General features: G+C 52.0%; 7 protein-coding genes across 7 annotated transcripts; 3 read left to right on the top strand and 4 right to left on the bottom strand.

Moving 5' to 3' along the window:
* Positions 1 to 1,050, top strand: AYO20_08819 (hypothetical protein; the record flags this gene model as incomplete). The annotated part of the gene is made up of 1 exon (XM_022647094.1): positions 1 to 1,050. The coding sequence occupies one exon, from the start codon at positions 1 to 3 to the stop codon at positions 1,048 to 1,050; it is 1,050 nt and encodes a 349-aa protein (XP_022496919.1).
* A 211-nt stretch (positions 1,051 to 1,261) lies between these two features.
* On the bottom strand, positions 1,262 to 5,217 carry AYO20_08818 (hypothetical protein; the record flags this gene model as incomplete). The annotated part of the gene is made up of 3 exons (XM_022647093.1): positions 1,262 to 1,579; positions 1,626 to 4,995; positions 5,045 to 5,217. 3 exons carry the CDS (start codon positions 5,215 to 5,217, stop codon positions 1,262 to 1,264), a joined length of 3,861 nt encoding a protein of 1,286 aa, XP_022496918.1.
* A 1,096-nt stretch (positions 5,218 to 6,313) lies between these two features.
* On the bottom strand, positions 6,314 to 7,435 carry AYO20_08817 (hypothetical protein; the record flags this gene model as incomplete). The annotated part of the gene is made up of 1 exon (XM_022647092.1): positions 6,314 to 7,435. One exon carries the CDS (start codon positions 7,433 to 7,435, stop codon positions 6,314 to 6,316), a length of 1,122 nt encoding a protein of 373 aa, XP_022496917.1.
* Positions 7,436 to 7,851: 416 nt separating this feature from the next.
* AYO20_08816 (succinate dehydrogenase [ubiquinone] iron-sulfur subunit, mitochondrial) lies at positions 7,852 to 8,856 on the bottom strand (the record flags this gene model as incomplete). The annotated part of the gene is made up of 3 exons (XM_022647091.1): positions 7,852 to 8,175; positions 8,232 to 8,383; positions 8,439 to 8,856. The coding sequence occupies 3 exons, from the start codon at positions 8,854 to 8,856 to the stop codon at positions 7,852 to 7,854; spliced, it is 894 nt and encodes a 297-aa protein (XP_022496916.1).
* A 745-nt stretch (positions 8,857 to 9,601) lies between these two features.
* AYO20_08815 (hypothetical protein) lies at positions 9,602 to 10,483 on the top strand (the record flags this gene model as incomplete). Its single annotated transcript, XM_022647090.1, has 1 exon — positions 9,602 to 10,483. One exon carries the CDS (start codon positions 9,602 to 9,604, stop codon positions 10,481 to 10,483), a length of 882 nt encoding a protein of 293 aa, XP_022496915.1.
* A 1,987-nt stretch (positions 10,484 to 12,470) lies between these two features.
* AYO20_08814 (hypothetical protein) lies at positions 12,471 to 16,943 on the top strand (the record flags this gene model as incomplete). The annotated part of the gene is made up of 1 exon (XM_022647089.1): positions 12,471 to 16,943. The coding sequence occupies one exon, from the start codon at positions 12,471 to 12,473 to the stop codon at positions 16,941 to 16,943; it is 4,473 nt and encodes a 1,490-aa protein (XP_022496914.1).
* Positions 16,944 to 17,837: 894 nt separating this feature from the next.
* AYO20_08813 (hypothetical protein) lies at positions 17,838 to 22,417 on the bottom strand (the record flags this gene model as incomplete). The annotated part of the gene is made up of 9 exons (XM_022647088.1): positions 17,838 to 17,979; positions 18,046 to 18,143; positions 18,210 to 18,245; positions 18,385 to 18,936; positions 18,991 to 19,169; positions 19,315 to 19,729; positions 19,789 to 20,345; positions 20,403 to 22,123; positions 22,182 to 22,417. The coding sequence occupies 9 exons, from the start codon at positions 22,415 to 22,417 to the stop codon at positions 17,838 to 17,840; spliced, it is 3,936 nt and encodes a 1,311-aa protein (XP_022496913.1).
* Between the last annotated feature and the right edge of the window lie 1,077 nt (positions 22,418 to 23,494).

The raw sequence follows: 23,494 nt of genomic DNA, 5'->3' as shown, positions 1-23,494 counted from the left end.
ATGTGTCGGTGGTTCGCCTACATCTCGCCTGATGAAGAGTGCCTACTGGAGGACGTGCTCATCACCCCCGAACACGGCATTGCCAAACAGGTCCATGACCACTACTTACCAAAACTCTTCTCGCACGCCCCTGGCGAGCAGACGTCGAAGCTCGAGATCACCTTGCGCAACCGCCTCAACAACGTCGACGGCTTCGGCTTGGTGTGGTACACGCCCGTACGCTCCTCGTTCATCAACAGCGTCGAAGGCATCCGGCCGGCCACGTACAAGAATGCGCAACCGCCGAACAATGACGCAAACTTCCACAGCATCTGCGCCGGCACGTCCACGACGGCCGCGTTCGCGCACATCCGCGCCGCAACGGGCGCCTCGGTGGCGGCGATCAACAACCACCCCTTCGTGTTTGGGCGGCACACGATCATGCACAACGGTCTGATCTCGCACTTCACCGACATCCACCGGCCGCTGCTCACGCTGCTGGAGAAGTCGGCGTACGAAAACATCCACGGCACTACCGACTCGGAGCACCTCGCGGCCTTGTACATGACCAACCTGACCCGGTCGGCCGGCGGCGGCCCGCAGAGCTGGGAGCGGCAGTACACGCCGCAAGAAATGCTGCGCGCGCTGGTCGAGGCCTTCCACGCCATCATCCGCCTGCAACAGGAGACGCTGGGTGCCGAGAACGTCCAGGCGTGTTCCATGAACGTGTGCTGCACCGACGGCGAGCAGCTGATCGCTGTGCGTCTGCGCAACCACGCGGTCGAGAACCCGCCCAGCCTGTACTACAGCACCACCGCCGGCGTCACCCTCAACAGGAAGTACCCGGACAATGCCTCGGGCGCGAAGAACCCCAATGCCACCCTGAAGCCCGAGGACCACGGCAAGCACGTCATCGTGGCCAGTGAGCCCACGACGTACAAGATCGTGGAGTGGAAGGTGATTGAGAAGAATCACGGCGTCGTGGTCGACAAGGATGGAAATTGTACCGAGGAGGCGATCGAAATGCCCAAGGATCTTCTCGCCCAGGCGGCTACGGGACGGCATTTCTGAAACATTGACCAAGAGAGTGGTACTCTTTAATATAAAAAGCTCGCGTTGTGTCTGGCGAAATACTGCTCTTCAGTTAACATACATTGAGACTATACCTTGTCCATGTATCAGTCCATGGTCGGAAAAAGCCGAGTCTATCAGAATACAGAGAGCTACTTCTTCTTCCCTCCAGGAACCCGGCCGTATGACCTCCACTTTTGCTCAATATTGCTCAGCCTCTCTTCTTCAAGTTCTCGATCTTCTGCGCAAGGCCATCGCCTTTGTCCTGTACTTTCCTTGTCAACTCCTGATTATAAATGGTCTCTCTCCAGTTTCCACCCAACTGGTCCGTACATTGTACAAGTTGCAGCGCCGTTGTCAGAACCTCTTTCTCCTCCTTCAAGATATCCTCGAGGAGGTGTCGCTCATGTTCCAGACGTTGAGTCCACGTGTCGGTTAGAGTCTGGATAATTACTCCCCCTCCACGATCGTATCCGCTGACCTTCGATCTAATGGCGTCTTCTTCTGCGCCGAATCGGAATAGGACATCCTGGGCACATATCAGTCAGGCCAAGGGGTACAAGGGATTGGCTTACGTTAGTTATGTTGATGATCGCATCAAGCATACCCCGTTGAGACTCACGGGCAGATGGAAATGCCATCATCGAGTCGCCTCGTCTGGAGTCTCCTCCAGGTTTGTTGGAAGGAGATGCAGTCATCGAGCCATCATGTTCCGAGTCAGATTGTTGTCTCCGCCCTCGCTTGAGCCCACGGCCTAGACGATCTCCATAGACTGTTTCGTCCCCATTTACAAAAGTCAAGCTGTCATTACCAACGTTCTGCCACGTGTCTACTCCTGTCGTGTTCGGGCCTCCATTGTCTGGCACTTCATTAATTGAGAAGCGGTCATGCAGGTGAAGACGCGTAGAGAACGAGTCTGGCGTTGCTGGAGGTAATTCGGGCTCAAGCTCAGGCTCAATAACGAGAGGCAGGCTCGTACTCTTTTTCACCCTGATAGGCCCTGTGATGACCGGCTGACTCATTGCTTTCAGAGGTAGAGCTGTTTGCCTAGCCTGTGCTGCGGGTCGTATTCTGCGAAGAGAACTTGGCTGCTTGACCGAGTCGGCTGGTGGTGGAGGCGGAGCCATTGAATCGGGTGCAATATGCGGGAGCAACGCGCAAGAATCACGCATGCCATGCGGGCCCGTCACCGGGTTGTCCTGCGTTAATGACACAATATCACGGTGAATCTTGGGTACAGCACTGACTCTGCGGGACAGACCCGTGTTGTTCAACTCTCGAGTCGGCTCTGGATTTTCAGATTGTATGATTTCCTCAGAAGTTGAACGGAGCGCATGCGACACAGCACTCCGTGTGCTGGATTCTTTCGTTGCGGGTGTTTGATGACCTGCATGATTCTTGCTGTTTCCAACGGGTTTTCTGGTTTGCGTATATCCCTGATGAGATGCGGAATTGGTCTTTATGGACTGGGTTATCGACTCTCCAGTAATTTGCGTTCCTTTGGCTCTAGAAGCGTAATAATGAGACGCATCATTAGCAAGGAACGGTCTTTGTAGCCTGGTTTGGTGTACACCGGTCTTGTGCGAGCGAGGAGGGCTAGAAAGCTGGGAGGCGTTCCCACTGGCCGTTTTCTCAGTTCTGGAGATAACATGCCTGGAAGTTTCTGGTTCGTTGATGATACACGTCTGTTCATCAGAAGCTGAGACGATTTGCTCGCCCATGTTGTCAGCATGTGCATGAACATCCAGCCCTTGGCTTTCACCAGGCTCCTTCGGTATATCATCCCCATCGTGTGCAAATAGAATCCGGGTTTCCTCGATTTCTGGCGGGCTCGGTGAAGACTCGTCGCAGTAGTCCGGAACAAGCTCGTCGATGTCTTCAACAAGTTCATCTTGCCTAACCCTTACACGTTTGGGGGCTGGACTGATCTCCTTTATCGATTCGCAATCGCTAAGCGTCACTGGAGACTTGATCGGCACTGCCTGGTTACCAGGGCCTTGAGGTCCAAAGTGTACGATTTTAGTCTTTCGCAGTAGCTTTTCGCTCACTGGAGGTATCGAACTTTCACTCAGTCGCTTCGAGTCGCCTTGGTAAGTAGATTTCTGCTGATCATTACCCTTTGAACCAGGAATAGTTTTGGAGACGGCATTTTCGCCCGAATGTTTTGATGTGTGTTTCTCGTTGCTCGCTACAGCCTGCTCAGGGCTGGGCTGCCGGGCGACAGAGCCGTGCATTGATGTAAGTTGCTCGTCCGGAGGGCAGCATGCCAGTGGGCCTCGTGCTAGTCCATCCTCCCTATCATCCTCCCTATCGATGCTGTCCCCGTCAAGGATCTCTTGCATGTCCGATGCAAAACCGCGTTGGGAAGCTTTCAGACCCGTTTTTGTTGCCCCTTTGCTGAGGGGAAGGGAGCCCCGAACAGCCTCCGCGGCTTTGTCGTGCGTTTCATGCTTCTCCCTCTCTTTTTCTTCGACTTCTTCCTCTGTGGTGTCCTCATAGCTCTCATCAGCTTCCTCGATATACGTTGGTGTTTTTTTGGCAGCTCGCCTGGACCTCGTTGAGGCAGCCGTCCTCTGGGACTTTTGCCCTGCTGGCTTGATCATCTTCTTCTCGATTTGCTTTTTCTTGTGCCGTTTTGGTGAAACTGCGATCTGAACAGTCCCCTTTTTCATGCTTGTGGAATCCTTCAGCGGTGACTTGGTCGGTGTCTTAGAAGTTTTCGTCTTTGCTTTCTTTATGGGACGAATTTCCTCATCACTGGAAGGCGGGAGGTCAAAGTCAGCTGCCTCTGATGTGGCTTCGAGTGGTTTCTGCATCTGTTCGTTCTGAAGAGCTGTGGCGTCTTTGACTGTTCTGCGCTTAAGGCCCATTTTGGCTGGTCCTCCTTCAGCCTGAGAGTCGCTTTGTGCATCAGGTTGGGGAACCACCACTTTCGCCATAGCGATCTTTTGTCTGGGTGTTTTGCGGGCAAAGTCAACTACGATGATACTTTGGCATTCGTTTCCCGAAACAGGAGATGACTTGTTGGCCGGCTCGGTGTCATGACGTGGTTTTGAGATGCCGGACGTAGTAAAGGATCGATCTGGGTCATGAGACAGGTCAAGATCAACACCATCTGAAGGCGATTGGGATGCTGGTTCTTTCTCAATAGCGTCTTCCGCACCTTCCGCACCTTCCGCAACATCCACTTCCATATTTCTGTGACCCAGCTGCACCCGTCCTGAGGTCATCCTAGCCCTTAACCGCACACGCTTGTGGCTACTCTGAGATGTATGTGGCAGTCCAATCAAGGATTCGTCCTCTAGGGAGAGCTTCGGCCCCGATGCACCCTTAGACAATTCATTGCTTGATCTTTCGGCAAGCTGAACCGTGGAGGCATGAATCTGCAGCGTAGATGTAGCTGTCGAATCTTGTTTGTGCCGCTTACGCGATGAAATGTTGTGAAGAGGGGAAGAAGGATCAGCATCGATTTTCGCTGTAGAATTCGATCTTGTTCCCTTTCCGCGGTTGTCATCTACTGAAGCTGAATCGAATTCCATAAAGGCAATGGAGTGCTTTCTAGGAGTTCCTGGAGCACCTAGCACTCTGTCTCGTATATTCTCATGCTGCCGCTCCTCAACCATCTGAATGAAGGTTTTCACTGCATCCTGATCATCAAAGGTTATCGCGAGGCTGTTTATGGCGCCTTTGGCTCCATTTATAAATCGATCCCCTTCAACCCCGGGATATCGGATTTCAAGGATTGTCGATAATTCGGGATCCAGGGCCTGCTGATTGAGGGACATGTTCTTCGACACAGGGACAGAAAATAATGTGAGCATATCCCCGCCATTGGGTATTAAAAAGGCAACCTCGCTTGACACCGTCGCAAAAAATGGTGAAGAGCCTGCAAAGTATTCGTTTCCGTCACATTCGAGGCGCTGTACTCTGAAGATACGCTCGGCCCTGCAGGATTTTAGCCTCAGCCTTGGAGACCGTGCCACGAACCTCATACTGTCCAGCAGACGCTATTGCGAGATCATTTACACTGAGGTGCTCGACAACCTTGCTCATCCACGTGGCGTCGCCGTTCTTTGAGACGGGAAGGCTATCCACAATGCTGGGCTTGCTGGACGACTTCTTCAGAGCTTCCCTGTCTGCCCCATTAAAGAGAAGCTCTCGCAGCATATCGGCGGTCAGTATGCGAAGGAAATAGCTCTGTTCTCTTTCGAGGATGGATGTCAAGTGCTGGCTGGCTTCGAGTCAGTGAAGGTATACATATCGGACATCTGAATACCTTTCATCAGTATCCATTATCTGATTTGTCACAATCGAGCTGGAGCGCAGCAGGACCGAGAGGAATTGCGCTAGCTGTGCAGCGTCAGCCTGGTGCAATGTTCCTGCAACTGAGGTCGAGGTTGCGGGAGATGCAATACCCTCCAACGATGTTGTGGTCTTTTCTCACTGCTGACCAGATGGCGCAGTACGCAAGGCCCCAGCTTCCTCCCGATGTAGTCGCCATGCTCTTGGATTTCTGCGGGAGAAACCGCGGTCCCTTGTATCCGGGACAAGACTGGAGCCAACGTATTCTCATCTTGGTATTGTCGGACGGTTTCCTAATTGAATGAGCCCAATTTAGCTAAACACAAGGAGGCACCGACTATGAAAAGATATAGCAGCTTGTTCTGTGTCTCCGAGTAAGGGAAGTGAAGAATAACCGACGCGACGATGTAGAAGGACTGTGAGTCGAGACGGACGATATTCTTGGGTCGGCCATCATCCAACAGCTTCTGGAGACTGCGAAGGAGGACGCTTTGGGTGGGATTGAAGGGTTTCCTGAACGGCTTGACGATCTCGTCCGGTAGTCTGCATAGAAGAGCCCAGATCAGTCTTCCATTTTGTGGTACTCAATGGCGCAGACTTGCCTCACGACTCCTTCTGCTCGGAATCCTTGCTGGAGATATCTCACAAGAGCTGAAAATGAGGTCTGGAAATGAGACTGTGTATCCATTATAGGGAGATGGCGAAGGATCAGAAGCAATGAAAGCGTGGTAGGAGTGGTGCGTCGACTGAGACCGCAGTGAAGCAAGAAGAATAGATGAAAGAGTTTAAAGGATCGTTGTAGATGGCCACCCATATAAGAGAGCACAAACTCCTTGTTCAACTCACCGAGTGTTCAACACATCTGCCATGTTTCAAAGTAAGCAGAAGGCAATTCAAAGCCGTCTCTAATTGTAATACCCAAACCGTCCATGTATCTCTCTTGAAATTGTCATAGACTCATTCATACAATTCGTTCCACCACACTCACTGCTCCATATTTATGCTGCGTCCGTTCAATCAATGGCTCTTTCTCGTCCAGAGCAGAACCAATCTTGTCGCCAGCGTCACCTTCACGGTCTGCATTCTTGTCCCCCATAGTCCGTTCGCCATCTCCAAAAATCTCCTTGAAGAAGTTGTCGTAACTCGCCCAACATGCCGCAAACATAGCATTCAAGAACTTTGCAAACCACTTTGGATAGGTTCCGTCTGGTCTCAAAAATATCGCAGCAGCCCCACCCATGAAGAACAAGAACAAGGGAGACCATACACTCAGAAAGATGAAGGAGCCCAGCCTCTGCTTTATAGTTGTGAGGTGGAATGTACGGATCTGATGGAGGAAGGCTTGATATTCGAGGGGCAATCCATGCTCTTCGGCACCGTCTGTGATCAACTTTAGGTATCTTGGGCTTGGTTGTGCATAGGATGGATCAGGTCGAGTTGTCTTTGTGGGTGCAAACAGGGTGTGCGCTTTAAAAGGTTGTCCCGAGGGCATGATTGGGACATCCTCCATTGGGCCTCCATTGAGGGCGTAGCAATCAACAAGCACATCTTGATATCCTGCGCCACCACCCTCTGTAGCGATGATGTGCACAAAATCGGACTTTGTCACTTCGTAGACCACCCCGACCATACCCTTTTTCCAACGATCTTTGTGGTAGTCCTTCGTGGTCGTGGTGTCTCCGTCTCCGTAGGGTGTTACATCTCTGTAGCGAACATTGCCAAAGCACGGCTCGAAATATGGTATTCCCGGTAGATCAAAGGTCAAGGATAGGCTCGGGACAAGGACGTTGACCTGTGATATCGGGCGTATGCCTCTTTTCCCTCTGAATGTCTCAGCACTCAAGTTGGATCCATATCCCAAATACAAGACCGTCTCATTGTCGCCATCGTCCGCAGCCGAAACCTTGTTGAGGGGATGTAGCTGATCAAAGGGCCGATCGGTAAGGGACTGTTGTTGTCTTGCCTGCGACGTGGTCGGGACGCATTCCGTCGAACGCGTCCTCCGACTGGTGGTGGATGGTCTTAGGGAATCAAGCCACAGCTGTAGGCTGCCGAGAGCTGGACCTGAGCATGAGCTCTCCATTGTATATGTATGTGTACGCTCTTAGCCCTGCCGGAGGGAGAATCGCAATACCTGGGCTCAATTGCGCGATTGTTATGGGGTTTTAATAGTAATAATATCTGCCTGGCCCGCATGCAAGCATTCGGCCGAGTGAGATTAGTGCATTTCCAATCCTGATAAGGTAGGAGAGTGCCCGCCAATAATGATGACGATACCGGCAGCGCTGTGTGAAGGGCTCCGGGTGCCCATTCCGTGTCACGAGTATGAACGTGAAATGCCTTGATAATGTCAAATCGTCAAGTATCATGCATTGCATTTACATATACAGCATTTTTGCTATCTGACCGGACCAAATTGTGTGATTTGAGGTCTGAGTCGTACTGAACAGATACTGTACTCCACGCCCAACCCGAACTCTGGTTCCTCGCACCCAAAAACTAAGCAAAAGACAAGCTCTTCTTGATTTCTGCAATTGCCTTTGCAGGATTGAGCCCCTTAGGGCAAGTCCTCGAGCAGTTCAAAATTGTGTGGCAACGGTATAAGCTCATGCTGTTGTCCAGCGCTTCCTTGCGTTCGGCCTTGCGTTCGTCCCGAGAATCAGCTAGCCAGCGGTAAGATTGGAGGAGGATGGCAGGGCCCAGATATTGGTCACTATTCCACCAATAAGATGGGCATGAAGTCGAGCAACAGGCGCAGAGAATGCATTCGTATAACCCATCCAACTTCTTGCGGTCGGCTGGTGACTGTCGGTTTTCCTTGCCCTGTAAACGTGTCAGTAAACGTCTGTTCTTTCTCTGCATATAGTCAGAGAACCTACATCGGGTGATTTTGTGTCTCGTTGCAGGAACGGCTTGATTGATTTGTATTGCTTGTAGAATTGCGTGAGGTCAGGAACCAAGTCTTTGACGACGTAGGTATGCGGCAGGGGGTAGATCCGGGACTCCTTCGCTGTATCGGTGGGAATTCTGCCTGTGAAGGATTGTCAATTTGAGGCACATGGACGGAGATGAGTCGCAAATCTTACAGAGACAGGCAAGAGTGTTCACTCCGTCAATGTTCATGGCGCAGCTGCCACAAATACCCTCTCGACAGCTTCGACGGAAGGTCAGCGTCGGGTCTACCTCGTTCTTGATTCGGATCAGCGCATCCAGCATCATGGGCCCAGTCTTGTTCAAGTCCAGAGTGTATGTTTGCATCCTCGGCTTCGACGTTGGCTCGTCGGGGTTCCATCTGTAGATGTGGAATGTCTTGATCTTTGCATCCTTGTCCGGTCGTGGCTCTTGCACCGTGCTGGTCTTTGAGGGAGAAATTGGCGGTCGGCTGGCAGACAGATCGTACGCACTGTCCTTGGTGACGGTGGCGTATGATCTCGCAGCGTAAGAGGATCGGATGGTAGCTCGGGCGGGCGCCACCAAGCGCGATGCTGTGCGTAGAGCTGCCATGTCCGACGTCGAAGCTTGCCAGGAACAGCACTTATGGCACAGGACCGGGAATATTGTGATGGATTGGAGCGGAGAGTAGCTGTTGAAGGTGATTGAGATTGGATTGAAAGTCGAGGGCAAGTGGCGTGCGATGCTCCCAATTTCAGAGCCAATCACATTGCAGCTAAATAATACTGCACGTTTTCTGCATCCGATCACATTCCGAGGCACTGCCGGGTCTTCCTGAAAACCTTGTACCTCGCAGACCTCATAGGTTTATATGTGTCAGTGTCGTTCCCATGCAAAGTTGAAGACTTCAACAATTCCTATACAAATGCTCTCAAACCCTGTATGAAAGGGTCTAGCAGACCCTGAATATTGCCAGATATCTCCCTTTCCCCCTCGATTCAACTTTATTCAGGCACCTTCAGCTTTCCATGTCGAGTCAGCCACTTACAGATATAGCAAAGACAACATCCGCTGCGCAGCGGTTGTGATGTAAAGTCGTAGAACTCATTGGGCATGCAGCTGACAAGAACACAGCATCTTCTCCTGTCGGAGAACACCAGCGTACCAGCAACTTGCCAATCGCCGACTGACCTGCAAAATCCGTTCGTATGTCCGAAAACTTTCAGTCACTCGTCCTCGAATCTTCATAGAGTACAAGAACTGCAATGGTGGACGTCTTCGCTCAACTCTGAACGTGGAATAGAATTCTCTCCTTTGTTGAATAGTGACCCTCTATCATTGCGCTCCTCGTATGGAAATGTCTAGCACATCAGCAGCACCAGTCTGGTTCATCACCGGCTCATCATCTGGCTTAGGTCTTGCTTTGACTCGCTACGCTATCGCCAAGGGCCATCTTGTCGTCGCCTCGTCACGCAGCCCTTCAAAAACGCCAGAATTGGTATCGGAAGTTGAAGGTAGTGGCGGGAAATGGATCACGTTCGATACGACACAGTCAGAAGAAGCAGTCAAAAAGACAATACAATTTGCAGAATCCCTCTTCGGTGGCATTGACATACTCGTCAACAATGCCGGCATAAGTGTTCTAGGCGCTTTGGAGGATATACCTGATGCCGATACTGTTTTCCAGATGCAAGTCAATTTTCTCGGGCCACTGAGGATCATGCAGGCTGTGCTTCCTGGGATGAGAAAACGAAGATCGGGGGTCATCATGAATGTCTCCAGCACGCAGGGCGTCGCTCCGGGTCTTGCGTGCGGCGTCTATGCGGCAAGCAAAGCTGCCCTGGAAGCTGCATCCGAGTCATGCAGTCAGGAAGTTGCACAGTTTGGAATCAGGGTGCTCATCATTGTGCCAGGTGCATACAGGACCGAATTCGGCAATTCGAGCACAGGTCGACACATTCAGCCGTCAGTCGAATATAGCGGCGACCATCCGGTGAACCAAAGGCTTCAGCTCATTTCAAATTTGCCCAAGATAGCAATGGGAGACCCGGGCAAGGCTGCTCAGGTGATGTTTGAAGCTGCAACAGGAGAAGGCGAAGCTGGAAGGCTTATCAAGACAGAAAATTTGTTGAGAGTGATCATCGGCCCAGATTCCTGGAAAGGGGTTGATAAGAAGGTCACTGAACTGCGCAGGACCACAGACCTTCTTGGGGGAGTCGCTGCAAGTACAAACTTTTAGGAGGTTTTGTGCATTGCATTTTGCAGGCGAGGCATCAAAAGACACGTCCTCGAGGAGCTTGAAAGCGACTCCGCCTGTTTCAAAGTCTGCTTTCAGTATAGGACTCCAGTGGCCGAACAAGCTGCCGACTGAGGCAAGGACTGCCCCCTATACCTCCTAGCCATACCTCCTAGCCATACCTCCTAGCCAGTCAATCAATCGATGGTAATGACAATGAGGCCATGGAATGCAATGCTGCGCCTGCTGCATAAAGTGTTTATAGAAAGAATAATGCATCTGCTTTAGCGTCTCAAGTTCTTCGTATCAGGCTCCTGTCCCGAATGTCAGCCCGATACTCCAGTTCTGGAGGTTGTCCAGACGGGGTGGTGGAAAAGGGAGAAGTGCAGAATAGTTCGTTGACGGGTAAGCTACAGCCACTGTCAAGCATGTACAAGTATTGAGTACGTGTTGGTAAGATCAGGTGGGCTCTAAGGCTGGAACCCTAACCTACTCAATATTCCGTTCCTATAGACCTAGCGAGCTAATCATAGGTACAGTACGTTGTATGCAGCCGCGGGCGTGCGCCAGCTGGACCGACCCTGCTTTCTGGGCCTATTCAGCAGCATCTGTAAGCAGACTTCTCTCAATGCCCGACTCGCCTCCTCTTTCCTTCGGGCCATGCTCAAGTTTACGCTACAATAGCGCTTTGTTTCCACCTCATGTTCATAGCGGGACGCAGATAACTCGATTGAATGGTGCGTTGGTTGTCTGCTATCCATTCTCAGTTGGGTAGCGGATCGCGCAATTGTTGCCTCCACGTCCGATCGGAAAGTTTAGAAAAAATCTCGGGCCCGAGATTTTGGTTTCTACCGGCACGTCTTACCCGGCTTGGTAAATGTAGCGAGGTTCAAAGAATCAATTGCCGGGGCAAAAAAGATCCCCTTCTTTGCGATTTCACGGTGGTGGGGTTAGCGGCCGGGATTCAGGCAGTCATGCATAATGTCCGGGGGTTCCTTGTGATTTGTCTTTGCCGCTGTAATACCGCTTGTAGCACAACAAAAGGGATCACTCGGAGAGTGAAAAGCGGTCTCTGGTGAAACGCAAGAATGGTGTTGAGCAGTTGCGCAGAACTCAGCCTAGGGAAACGCAGGGAGCTCAGAGCGAGCTTTGAGGACTCGAGCCGAGGGGAGGGTGCGTTCAGGCAGCCAAGAACTGTTGAGTCTGGATGGTGAAATCACGCAAGTATGAAGAATAGACGGTCTGCCATGACCCCATGATGATGTTCACTTTGGATGCCTGCGACTGCGGAGGCGAAAAACAAGCCATCCACCTTTTCGATCCCTTCCAACCCCTCCCCACATCCCATAAACAGCGGGAACAGTCAATATTGCAATCATTAGAGGCAAGCCATGATTCATTTGCTCAAATAAATTTTGCGGAGATCTCAGATTGGCCGCTTCAGGACTTTTGGATTGCTAAGCTCCTCGCCAGTATCGCCATTATCGTTCCACTTGGCCCTGTTGGGGCAAACGGCCAAATACAAGCTTCGCATCACTTACGCCAATAGGGCGAAGTTCAGATTTTCAACAACCCATGCATCCAGGCCGAAAGCCTGCGAGCCAAAAGCCGTCCAATCGACATGGCTCGACTTACCGGTTCTCGTGTCCACCCCTCTGCATCACGAGAGGCCTGCCCGGTCAAGTCCCTCTACCTCCGATTAGCCCTAGGACCGTGGAATGTCTCCGTCCCAGTCAACACTTATTTCTTCTCGCTTGTGGCCGCTTTGCCTTCCATTACGCCAGCACCGAGGATGTTTTGCGCCTGATCCTGGTTCCCCTCCTAGGCATCACTTCCCGGCCCTCGTTCCTCCCGTCACCGATTCTTCGGAATTGATACTACATATTCTCTGACCCTCCCCACCTGGACAGTCTTTTCGTCATGGACTGTTCGACAGATTCCATCAACCTTGAATCGTTGTTGACCGTTCCCTAAGCCGGACCCAACTGCTATGGCGCACACTGACGGCGACGAGAGAGAAGTTGAGCGTGCCATTTCCCGGAATGACGTCGAGGAGCAGGATCTGGAAAAGAGAGATGAGCGAGCACAATACCTGGAAGTCCCGAGAGACACGAGAAGAGGAGGACGAGGCAGGAGTCAAGACAGTACACGGTTGGAAAAGGTCGAGTCGACAGTGACCGAAGCGACTGAAGCCAGTTCTGCTGCCTTTGCATATCAGACCGAACCTGAAAAGGTACCATGGCGTCACAGAATAAATCCGTTCCGTCGGAATCCTCCGCCTATACCGGAAGAAAGGACAGTGTGTCGAGAATACAACGCGAGTTTTCTCAGCCTACTCCTCTTCCAATGGATGAATCCTCTCATGATCACGGGCTACAAGCGGCCGATTGAGCTGAACGACATCTGGCTCGTCAATCCTGACCGAAGCGCCACCACCATGAGAGACAAGCTGTCGGCCTCTTTCAAACGTCGTGTTGCACGAGGGGAACGTAATCCTCTCATGTATGCCCTTTTCGACACTTTCCGAGGCGAATTTCTACTTGGCGCCATGTGTGCTCTATTTTCTGCCCTGTTCCAAGTGTTTTCCCCCTTCACCACTCGCTACCTGATCCAGTTTGCCACAGATGCCTGGGTCGCAGATAAGTTCGGCGGCAAATCTCCCAGCATTGGTCATGGCATCGGCCTGGTCATTGGCATCACATTTATGCAAATATGCCAGTCCATGGCGACTAATCATTTCATCTACCGTGGCATGATGGTTGGAGGAGAGTGCAGAGCGGTGCTGATCAACGCCATTTTCGAGAAATCTCTGGTAATTTCCGGCAGGGCAAAGGCTGGCGGAAAGGCGATCAAGGCTGATGGGGTACTGGAGACGGTAGAACAGACCGAAGATGAGAAGCACGAAGCTAGGTCGACTCTTGCTCGCGTCCTATCAAAGCGACTCACTCCCAAAGGTGGCCCGAAAGTTACACCTGACAAAGCCGCTGGGATTTCCGGAGACGGGGTCGGCTGGAACAATGGCAGAATTGTTAATTTGATGAGCGTCGACACTTATCGTATTGACCAAGCCTCCGGCCTATTCCATATCCTGTGGACGTCGCCCATTCAAATCATTGTCGTCTTGATTGTGCTGTGTATCAACATTGGATATAGTGCTTTGTCAGGCTATGCCCTTCTGGTCATCATGCTTCCCGTCCTGACCAAGGCCATCAAGTCGCTCTTAGCCCGGAGGAAGAAGATCAACAAAGTTACGGATCAGCGCGTGGGTCTCACGCAGGAAATTCTCGGCTCTGTGCGATTTGTCAAGTTTTTCGGATGGGAGACGAGCTTCCTGGACCGATTGAAGGAACTTCGCAAGAGGGAGATCAGGGCTGTCCAGATCTTGCTCTCCATCAGAAATGCCATCAACGCGGTCGCCATGTCAATGCCAGTGTTTGCGGCCATGCTGGCTTTCATCACATACTCATTGTCCGACCACAGTCTTGCTCCGGCACGCATATTTTCGTCTTTGGCCCTCTTCAATTCCTTACGGATGCCCTTGAATCTTCTTCCTTTGGTTCTTGGTCAAGTTACCGACGCCCAGACGGCGGTTCAGCGTATTCAGGAGTTTCTGTTGTCTGAAGAGCAGGAAGACGAGATCGTGTGGGATGAAGAAATGGAGCCTGCAGTCGAAGTGCAACATGCCTCCTTCACTTGGGAAAGGACCGCTAACCAAGATATGGAGAGGGCAGCCACATTCCAGACGAAAGGCGAGCTTATGGCTGCCAAAAAGGCCGAGAAGGACAGGAAGAAGGCTCAGAAGAAGGCTGAAAAAGCAGCGAAGAAGAACAAGAAATCTCCTGGGGCATCGAACGATGACATCGCAAGTGAGACTACGGAGGTGGAACCCTTCAAGTTACACGACGTGGACTTCACCGTGGGCCGAAATGAATTGATCGCTGTCATTGGCACGGTCGGCTCGGGTAAGACTTCACTTCTGGCCGCTCTGGCGGGAGACATGCGCAAAACGGATGGCAAGGTCAAGATGGCATCCTCTCGAGCGTTTTGTCCACAATATGCTTGGATCCAGAATGCCACTTTGAAGGACAACATAATGTTCGGGAAGCCGTACAAATCCAAATGGTACAGGGACGTCATCGATGCCTGCGCCTTGAAACCCGACTTGGAAATCCTCCCGGCAGGAGACCAGACCGAGATCGGCGAGCGAGGCATCACTCTCTCGGGCGGGCAGAAACAAAGGTTGAACATTGCGCGGGCGATTTATTTTGATGCAGACATCATCTTGATGGATGATCCGCTCTCTGCTGTGGATGCCCATGTTGGACGTCATATCATGGACAAGGCAATCTGCGGTTTGATGAAGGACAAATGCAGAATCCTAGCGACCCATCAACTCCATGTTCTTTCCCGATGTGACCGAATCATCTGGATGGAGGACGGTCATATTCAGGCCATCGATACCTTTGACAACTTGATGAACACGAGTGTGGATTTTCAAAAATTGATGGCCACGACTGCTCAAGAGGACGAAAGTGCAATGGCGAAAGCAAAGGATGAAGATGCGAATGAGCAGAAGCCGGGAAAGAAGACCAAGAAGACCAAGCCCACGGGCCTGATGCAGCAAGAAGAGCGTGCTGTCAAATCGGTGAGCTGGTCCGTCTGGGGAGCATACATCCGTGCATCAGGGTCTCCAATCCTCTGGCCACTCATATTCATCTCCCTCGTCTTATCCCAAGGAGCCAACATAGTGACCAGCCTGTGGCTCAGTTGGTGGACGAGTGACAAGTTTGGATTTTCCGAAGGCGTCTACATTGCCGCATACGCCTGTCTAGGACTGTCCCAAGCGGTGCTCATGTTCACATTCGCGACTCTTCTCTCCACAAGCGGCACCAACGCTAGCAGGGTCATGCTGCAAAAGGCCATGACTCGAGTTTTACGCGCACCCATGTCCTTCTTCGACACTACTCCTCTCGGCCGCATCACCAACCGGTTCTCCAAGGATGTCGACTCGATGGACAACAGTTTGACCGACGCCATGAGGATGTACTTTCTTACCCTGGCCATGATCACTTCGGTCTTTGCCCTCATCATCGCATACTTTCACTATTTTGCTGTGGCCTTAGGGCCTCTATTCGTCTTGTTCCTGTTTGCGTCAAGTTATTACAGAGCATCAGCACGGGAAATCAAACGGCACGAAGCGGTTTTGCGGTCGACAGTCTTTGCACGATTTTCCGAGTCTATTTCAGGAGTGGCATCTATTCGGGCATATGGGCTACAAAGCTTTTTCGCGACACGCTTGCGGGATGCCATCGATCAGATGAACTCGGCATATTATCTGACGTTCGCGAACCAACGCTGGCTATCTACGCGACTCGATGCGATTGGAAATATGCTTGTCTTTGTCACTGGCATTTTGGTGGTGACGGATCGTTTCAATGTGAATCCCAGCATAGCGGGTTTGGTTTTGTCCTACGTTTTGGCTATTGTTCAAATGATCCAGTTCACTGTGCGGCAATTAGCAGAAGTGGAAAACAACATGAACGCCACGGAACGCCTGCACTTCTACGGCACGCAGTTGGAGGAGGAAGCACCACTGAAAGGCGCGGAAGTGCCAGAAAACTGGCCTCAAACGGGAGCAATCACGTTCAACAAGGTCGAGATGAGATATCGAGCGGGGCTGCCGCTCGTTCTGCATGGCTTGGATTTCCACATCCGAGGTGGAGAGAGAATCGGCATTGTCGGTCGTACCGGAGCTGGCAAGTCGTCCATCATGGCGGCGCTTTTCCGGTTGACCGAACTCACGTCGGGACAGATCAAAATTGACGACATCGACATTTCGACTGTAGGCCTTTACGATTTGCGGTCACGTCTCGCAATCATCCCACAGGATCCAACTCTGTTCCGAGGCACTATCCGCTCCAACCTGGATCCGTTCAATGAACACTCCGACTTGGAACTCTGGGCTGCGCTACGAAAAGCTGATCTCGTGGGGGAGGAGATGGCGACATCGGAGAAGGTTGATCGCCCCGACACTGCACGAACTGCAGCCACATCGACGTCGAACGTTAACGCACCCACTGGAGCTAGTCGGTTACATCTCGACAGTCCTGTGGACGAAGAAGGGTTGAACTACTCACTAGGCCAGCGGCAATTGATGGCATTAGCTCGAGCCCTAGTTCGCAATTCACAGATCATCGTTTGTGACGAAGCGACTTCATCGGTCGACTTTGAAACTGACGAGAAGATTCAGCGGACTATGCGGACTGGGTTCGCCGGAAAGACGGTGTTGTGCATTGCTCACCGACTGAAGACTATTATCAACTACGACCGCATTTGCGTGATGGACCAAGGACGCATTGCGGAACTGGACACTCCTATCAATCTTTTTGAGGCCGGTGGCATTTTCCGGAGCATGTGCGACAAAAGCCATATCGTGCGAGAAGATTTCTTCAGAGAGTCATAGCATCGGGGTTAACATTGGATGATTTTACGGTGCATACATCACTTGATACCTCGATAGATTGGGCGCTCTCTCAGCCGTTGTCTGTTTTTTTCCTTTTCAATAAAAGCAAGCTAGTTTAATCACAAACTTTGGATCCGGCAATCAGAGGAATTCCACTTCGTCTTTCAACAGTAGTGTACTCGTACGACGAGGTACATTCGTTGCATTTCGACCAGATAGATGATACCCGAGCATTGCCGAGGGATTCGACACCTAGGCTGATGATGAGCAGGATGGACTTTGAGCTGTCTACCTAGCGTGCTAGCCAACTGGCTTGCCGTCTGCCTCGGACGGCTTGTTCGGGGTCAACTTTGCAAATAGATCAGGGCGTAGGATAATGCAGGACATCAAGTAATGTACTGTGGAGGGAATGAACAATGGATAATGGTGTGACAGCCTTGCCCTCCTATTGCTGACAAAGACACTTTGTTAAAGGGGCGCAGGCGGCCTCTCAAGCTTGGCACCTGCAGGCATTGAGTCGATGATTGGGATGTTGATACTGAGAGACACACTTCCACTCAGATGACACGGCTTTGGCCAGCGACACAACATCCATCCAAGTCTCACTCATAAAGACACGATCAAATAAAGACGGTATCTCTGCTGCGTCAGTCAATTCCTCCCTACACTAGCCGACACATATATGGGCGGTGAATTCCCGAATTTCATCAATGACATCCTTTAAGCCTTTGCTCTGTCGACACGCCCTTCACTATTTCCAGCGTCTCACGGTCCATAGCGGCACCCGGGGGGCAAGTGGATCAGTGCAGGAGAAAAATATGCATGATGTCGCGACCAGATGATCTCTGTTAATCGGCGACACCCATGTCCACCGTGTCGGGCTCCGCATCATCTCTACGACATCCCCTTCAGATATCTTCGATCTTGATACAGCGCCTGAGTTGACATCAGGCATTCAATCTCCACCGTCTTGTCTGGGCCTTTTTCCAGCTCGTTGACCGTCCAAACGGCTGCCAACTCTAGCCCTGAGCGCTCCCTGGATTACGTGCAGGATGGTCTTTGCCACAAGCTGGCTAATTACCGGCGGTATAGCGGTCCATACATCTTGATATTGCACAGTTGTGGACTGGTAAAAAACAAAATCATCGGAGAAACCTTGGAGCCGAGCCATCTCCCGCACAGTGAGGAGGTCTTGCCGTCCTGTGAGATGCATCGTCAGCTTATACAATCGGTAACGAGCAGGAGCTATCTTCTGAAACCACCTACTTGGATGCTGCCAGGGTAAGGGATTGCAGGAGAGTGCTACAAGTCCGTCAGAATCCCACTGCAGAGGAACCTTCCAATTCGGCAACTGCTGCCCCGTTTGGTGATTGTAAATATGACTTGGACATGCGCGTCGGCCTTGCCCTTCTTGCATGCCTTCGAGAGGAGGAGAACACACAAATGCTCGATCTGGTCCCGCCCCAGTGCGAGGATTGTCAAAGTCGAGATCGCCAATCAGGTCGCGGAGCGTGATCGTTTCTGGTCTGCTGGAAGAGGCTGGCCAGTGCAGATACCAGGGGAGCGGCGCGCAAAATGGAGAAGCCACCAAGAGCAGCAGGTTCCTTTCTTGCGGAAGCCCATGCTCTCTGAGGCGGCAGAGCCTCATGTGGACGGACCGCCTATGCTTGAGAAAATTGACTATGGTTGCCAAAAACCGTGGCACTATTGATGCGTGGAGCACGGCCGGCGAGCTCAGCACTACCAAAAAGTCAGGCTTGCTAGGGCCCTCAAGAGCCATATTGACAAGGTCGAGCTGAGTGACAAAATTCTCTGCTGATGACATCTTTTGATTCGTTTCATTCAGGCGAAAAGGAGCGTTTGCCCCTGCGACCAGCGCAATGTTTGGTGGTGCCGGATTTGGCGTTGACAGGGGGTGGAGCTGTTCGGAACAGATGTCGTCGAGGACTTTCCTCGGTGGGCCATCATACACTTGACTCTGCGCGTGTCGGATCTGTATCGGTCAACAAGGGGGCTTTCAAAGGTCTCAGCGATGCGTCATCCATACCTTCCAAGACAAATGGCGCTCTTGGTCAAAACCAAGAGCAGCCCGAATGTCGAAGCCAGCTTGCGAAAATCCTTCCGCAGGCCCAAGTATGCCGGGCGTGAAGTCCACAACAGACGGCCTGGAAGTGGTGTCAAACTGAGGTGCCGGCCACCGGTCACGGCGTTGAAGGAGATGAGAGGCTATTGGTGTCCAGCAAGCGACTTGCTCATCCGACGCCGGCCCTCGTATTGCAAAACGACAGAACATGGTCTCATCCTCCGAGGCTTGAAGGTTTCGTGCTGTCAGCTCATTATTGGCGTCATGACTGGAGTATCCCCTGCTTACCTGGAGGGGGTTGAAGGACATGGTCGACACCAGTGACGACAGTGTTGGAGCCAGCCATCAGATCCGCCGCAGAGACAATATCACCTAGCTGAATGACTTCAGCGTCATCTCGCAAACCCATTTTGTCGAAGTCTTCGAAATGAAGCAACAGTTCTAGTTGATTGGCGACCACATCGTTGTTGTCAACCCCGAGGGGCTTGGAATCAGGAAAACACGACCAGAGTCTTGAATACTTGGTGACCAATAAATATGCCGTGGAAGCCTCATCTTCCTCCCCACAATAAGAGATATCGTGGATGAAGATGACATTCTCCGAGGAACTGTCACTGCCGAGGCGGACGAGTGCATATTCATCTTTCACAAAGTGGAAGTCCAGGTGTGCGCACTCAAGGCTGGCCACGGGGTGAAACGTCGGCTGTCACCAGTCAATATCAGTCGGTTATTCAGCGTGCGCTTGCAGAAAGTCCAACGTACTGTATGATGTTTTTCCCGACGTGCCACCAATTTAGCAAATGCTCCTGGCAACTCCTCAGCATGCCACCGCTGCCATTCACTGTCGTCTTTCTCGAACCCGGGCTGATCATCCACCTTCTCGAAAGAAATCTCGACTCCTTCGCGGCGGATGGCCTTTCTCATCTGCTGGTTTGCTGCTGAAGATCCGTTGTCGGCAACTTCAGGACTGTTATCCACGACATCTCCATTGGTTCCATCAAGCTCCGGTTTGGACACGCACATGTCCTGACCCCCTACGACCTCTTCGTTACCGTTGACTTCACTGATATCCATTTCTGTGTCAACTAGAGACAACGATAACCCGCGTGGTGCCACGGGTGCTGGCGGAGCAGCCAAAAAGGAACCGTTTTCCACTCGCGCGACCATGGGGAAATAAAATTCATGCGGGTCTAACCCGGTGAAAATTGCGATCGAGTCGGTCCTAGGGACAATTTGAAAGGCGCAGTGGCAGTCCATGGTGGATTCTGCGCACAAGGGCTGCTTAGACCGCGAGGGGCGACCGTTGGACGTGCGCCTGTCTGTTCACACATGAGCATTGGGCCAGGGGATTCAAAGCAAGATATACCAATACGCACCGCGGCGATCGACATGAACTACATCGTTTCGTTTCACTTCGCACGTGCTCACCCGGTGCAGAGTGACGTGATAGCAGATATTTTTGTTGCAGATGGCTGACACAAGTCCGCTTTCGTTGCCAATCCAGCGAACCTCGAGTTCTCTGATCGCGTCGGTACGTGCAACACGGACCAGTCGAGGCATGAGCGCGAGCTGATCACGCATCCTGCGTCGCAATCGACGACGCAAGCTCGGGCTCGAAATACCTAGATCGCTCCCCGACTTGGAGAGGAGGGCATCAAACAAGTCTTCCACCACATGGTCACAGAAAAACGCCTCTCCGCGAATGTACCCAGGCGCTGTCAACCGCAAAACCTCACACAGGCCATGTTCGTGGACCTTCTGGAAACTTAACCACTTGCCGTGGATTTGAATTCGTTTAACATCCTTGCTGTAGGCCAGGTCGAGATCCGTGCCTCCGCCTTGCACGAACTTAAAGCGCAAGTCGCGCAGTTTTGGATGCAAAGCTAACGAAGCTAGGAGAGCACGGAGGACATTGGTACTGAAAGGTGTCCTGTCGGCGTCTATTGGTTCAGAGTGCATGAATAACCGGGTGCGTTCTTCCTGAGGAGTTCGAACAAGCGAGAACTTGCTCAATAGGCGCCACAGCGCACGCGAGACTGCAACAGGTCTTCTGTGAAGCTCGGCTGGGATCAAATCAACCTGATCAACGGCGACGGGTTGAGAAGGGTCACGTTCGCAGTAAAAGAAGGCGTCAGGATCATTGGTTTTCAGCCGCTCCCAAATCAAGTGCACGGATTCCTGTGATAACTTGTCACTGGTCACAGCAACGTCGGGGCAATCTTCCTTATCACGCAGCAGTTTGATGTAGGCGTCGATCAAATCAGGCCTCTGAGTTTGAATGGCTTGGTCCCAAATATTGGCGAGGATTTCCGTCTCTTCCAACTGGTGTCGCAGGTGAGTTCGATCGCGGCCAATAGAGCCACAGGCAAAGTTGTACCCGAACATATAACCAGTGCTATGTCCTTCAATCCGCAACCCCTTGAGATAGATCCTCCCTGCGAATTTGGTGTCGAGGATCAGATCGCCTGAGAGGGTTTGGACGACATTGTCGGAGGAGGGCGAATCGAGATCGACCGAAACCGTCAGCCACGAACGAAACTCGTCTTCAGAGACCTCGAGCCCATAATCCCCCTTGGCCTTGCCGATTTTGACCGACACGTCTTCCCAGATATGTGATTTGAGGGTCCTCTTGAATTTCGGTTTGGTACGGTCAAGTGCATACTTTGCCTTCATTTTCTCAACCTTTTCCGGTTTGGCTGGCGACAAGTGGCAATAGAGATTTGTACGGTACAGTCCGCGCAGTCCAAAGTTCCAATAGAACTCGCTGGCTGCAAATTTGACCGAGTGGCCCAGGCGGCGCAGAACCAGGGCGGCCAACTTGAAGCCCTCGCCGTGACACCCTGCAAGCTCATCATTGCCGACTTTGGTCGAGTTGCCCAGCCCTAGATTGCTGCGTCGAAGCTCTGCCTGAAAGTTGGCCAATTCCACCGTCCCAGCCCTGCGGATGAAGCGAATGTATCCCAGAAGTTCGCCGGTTGGTCGATTTGCTTGGGTCACGCTGCTGTGGACCGTGATTTGGATCTGCGCACGCGTTTCTTTGAAGACTGGTCGAAAGGCTCTTGGGTCAAGATGGAACGATGATATTATGGCGTCCTTCCTGGGTGTGACATTAACATAGGCGCCAAACAGGACCGGAAGTATTATGGAGCAGTTACCAGTTCTGATAGAGTTCTCGGAACGCCTCCCGGCCTTCCCATGACTGGACATACCACGTGGTCAGTCCCGTAGCCACATCGCCCTTACTCAGATGCTCTTCGTCGTCATTGTAAAAGTTCTGGTCGAGGTCGGGCGGTTCATCGTCTGAACTGTCGTCGCTGAGGGTAAGCACATCAAACACGGGGTCGTCCCTCCCATGTTGAAGCAGGGAAATGGGACACGGATGGCTATTCATTCTGATACGGAAACGGCCTCAAATGTGTACCCTTGGAGGAAATCTGCTACACCACTTCAGCCCCAATACACACATGCGTAGGACATGCGAGGAACTCCGAGGAAGGGGGCGCGAGTTTCTCACGTCACGAGATGGCGAATTGTGTACGATGTGTAAGTGATATAAGATTTCAGTCGACATGTGAGCTGAGGGGAAAGAAGCATCGATACCAGGTCAAAGGCCAGAAGAGTGATCAATTCTGGGTAAAATCAGGCGGGTGGAAAGAAAGGTGCCAGAATCACCAGCCATATAGCATCCAGGCCAGCCAGCAGCCAGCCAGCTAGCCTCAAGTCTACACCACAGATTCCCTCTTGCTTGGGGAAAAGGAGAGCCCGAAGAAAAAGGAACCGCTAATGGGCTTCTCTCTTTGTTTTCCCTCTCCCCCTCCTCCACGGAGGAACAAAGGACTACTAGCCACCAGACAAGAAACCCTGCAAGTGCAGTGACAAGGTGATAACCCTGGGAATGAGTGCATGCTAGCCATGGCATGCCAACGGGACAACCAGTTACGCGCTACGAACCAGATCACATTGGCGACGCCGTGGCGGCCAGCCATGCCACATAAACCCTGCAGCAATCCGTTCACCGCAATGAGGCGAGGGCCGGATCTCAATCCGCGGCCCGCTAGCCGCGCCCAGAGAGGAAGGATGCATAGGTACATGTACCATCACGAAGCAAGCCAGACAGCAGGCCTCTCCAGACCTACCTATACTTGTTGAGCAGCTGTTTGTTATTCGTCGAGAGTGCTGGCTCAACCTCCTTGACAACCTCAAAACCGCCCATACCATTATTATCCACCCAATGACTTGCCCCGCAGAACCTCGTATTCGGTACTACGACTACGGAGGAGGTACTTGCATCCTTGCCTCGCCTTTACCATGTCCAGCCATGCACATACTTCGTTACTACGATCCAACCCTGTCATGGGAATTCCCGCTGCGGATTTAAACTCTTTCCGCTAGGCGTCTGTGTGCTGTGCTGTCCCAGGCGGACGGGTCCCATCCGGCAGGAAGAAGAGACAAACCGGGGTTTTAAGGC

Source organism: Fonsecaea nubica (assembly GCF_001646965.1).
Source record: "Fonsecaea nubica strain CBS 269.64 chromosome Unknown Scaff74, whole genome shotgun sequence".
NCBI lineage: Eukaryota > Fungi > Ascomycota > Eurotiomycetes > Chaetothyriales > Herpotrichiellaceae > Fonsecaea > Fonsecaea nubica.
This window is presented reverse-complemented; position numbering and strand designations above follow the sequence as displayed.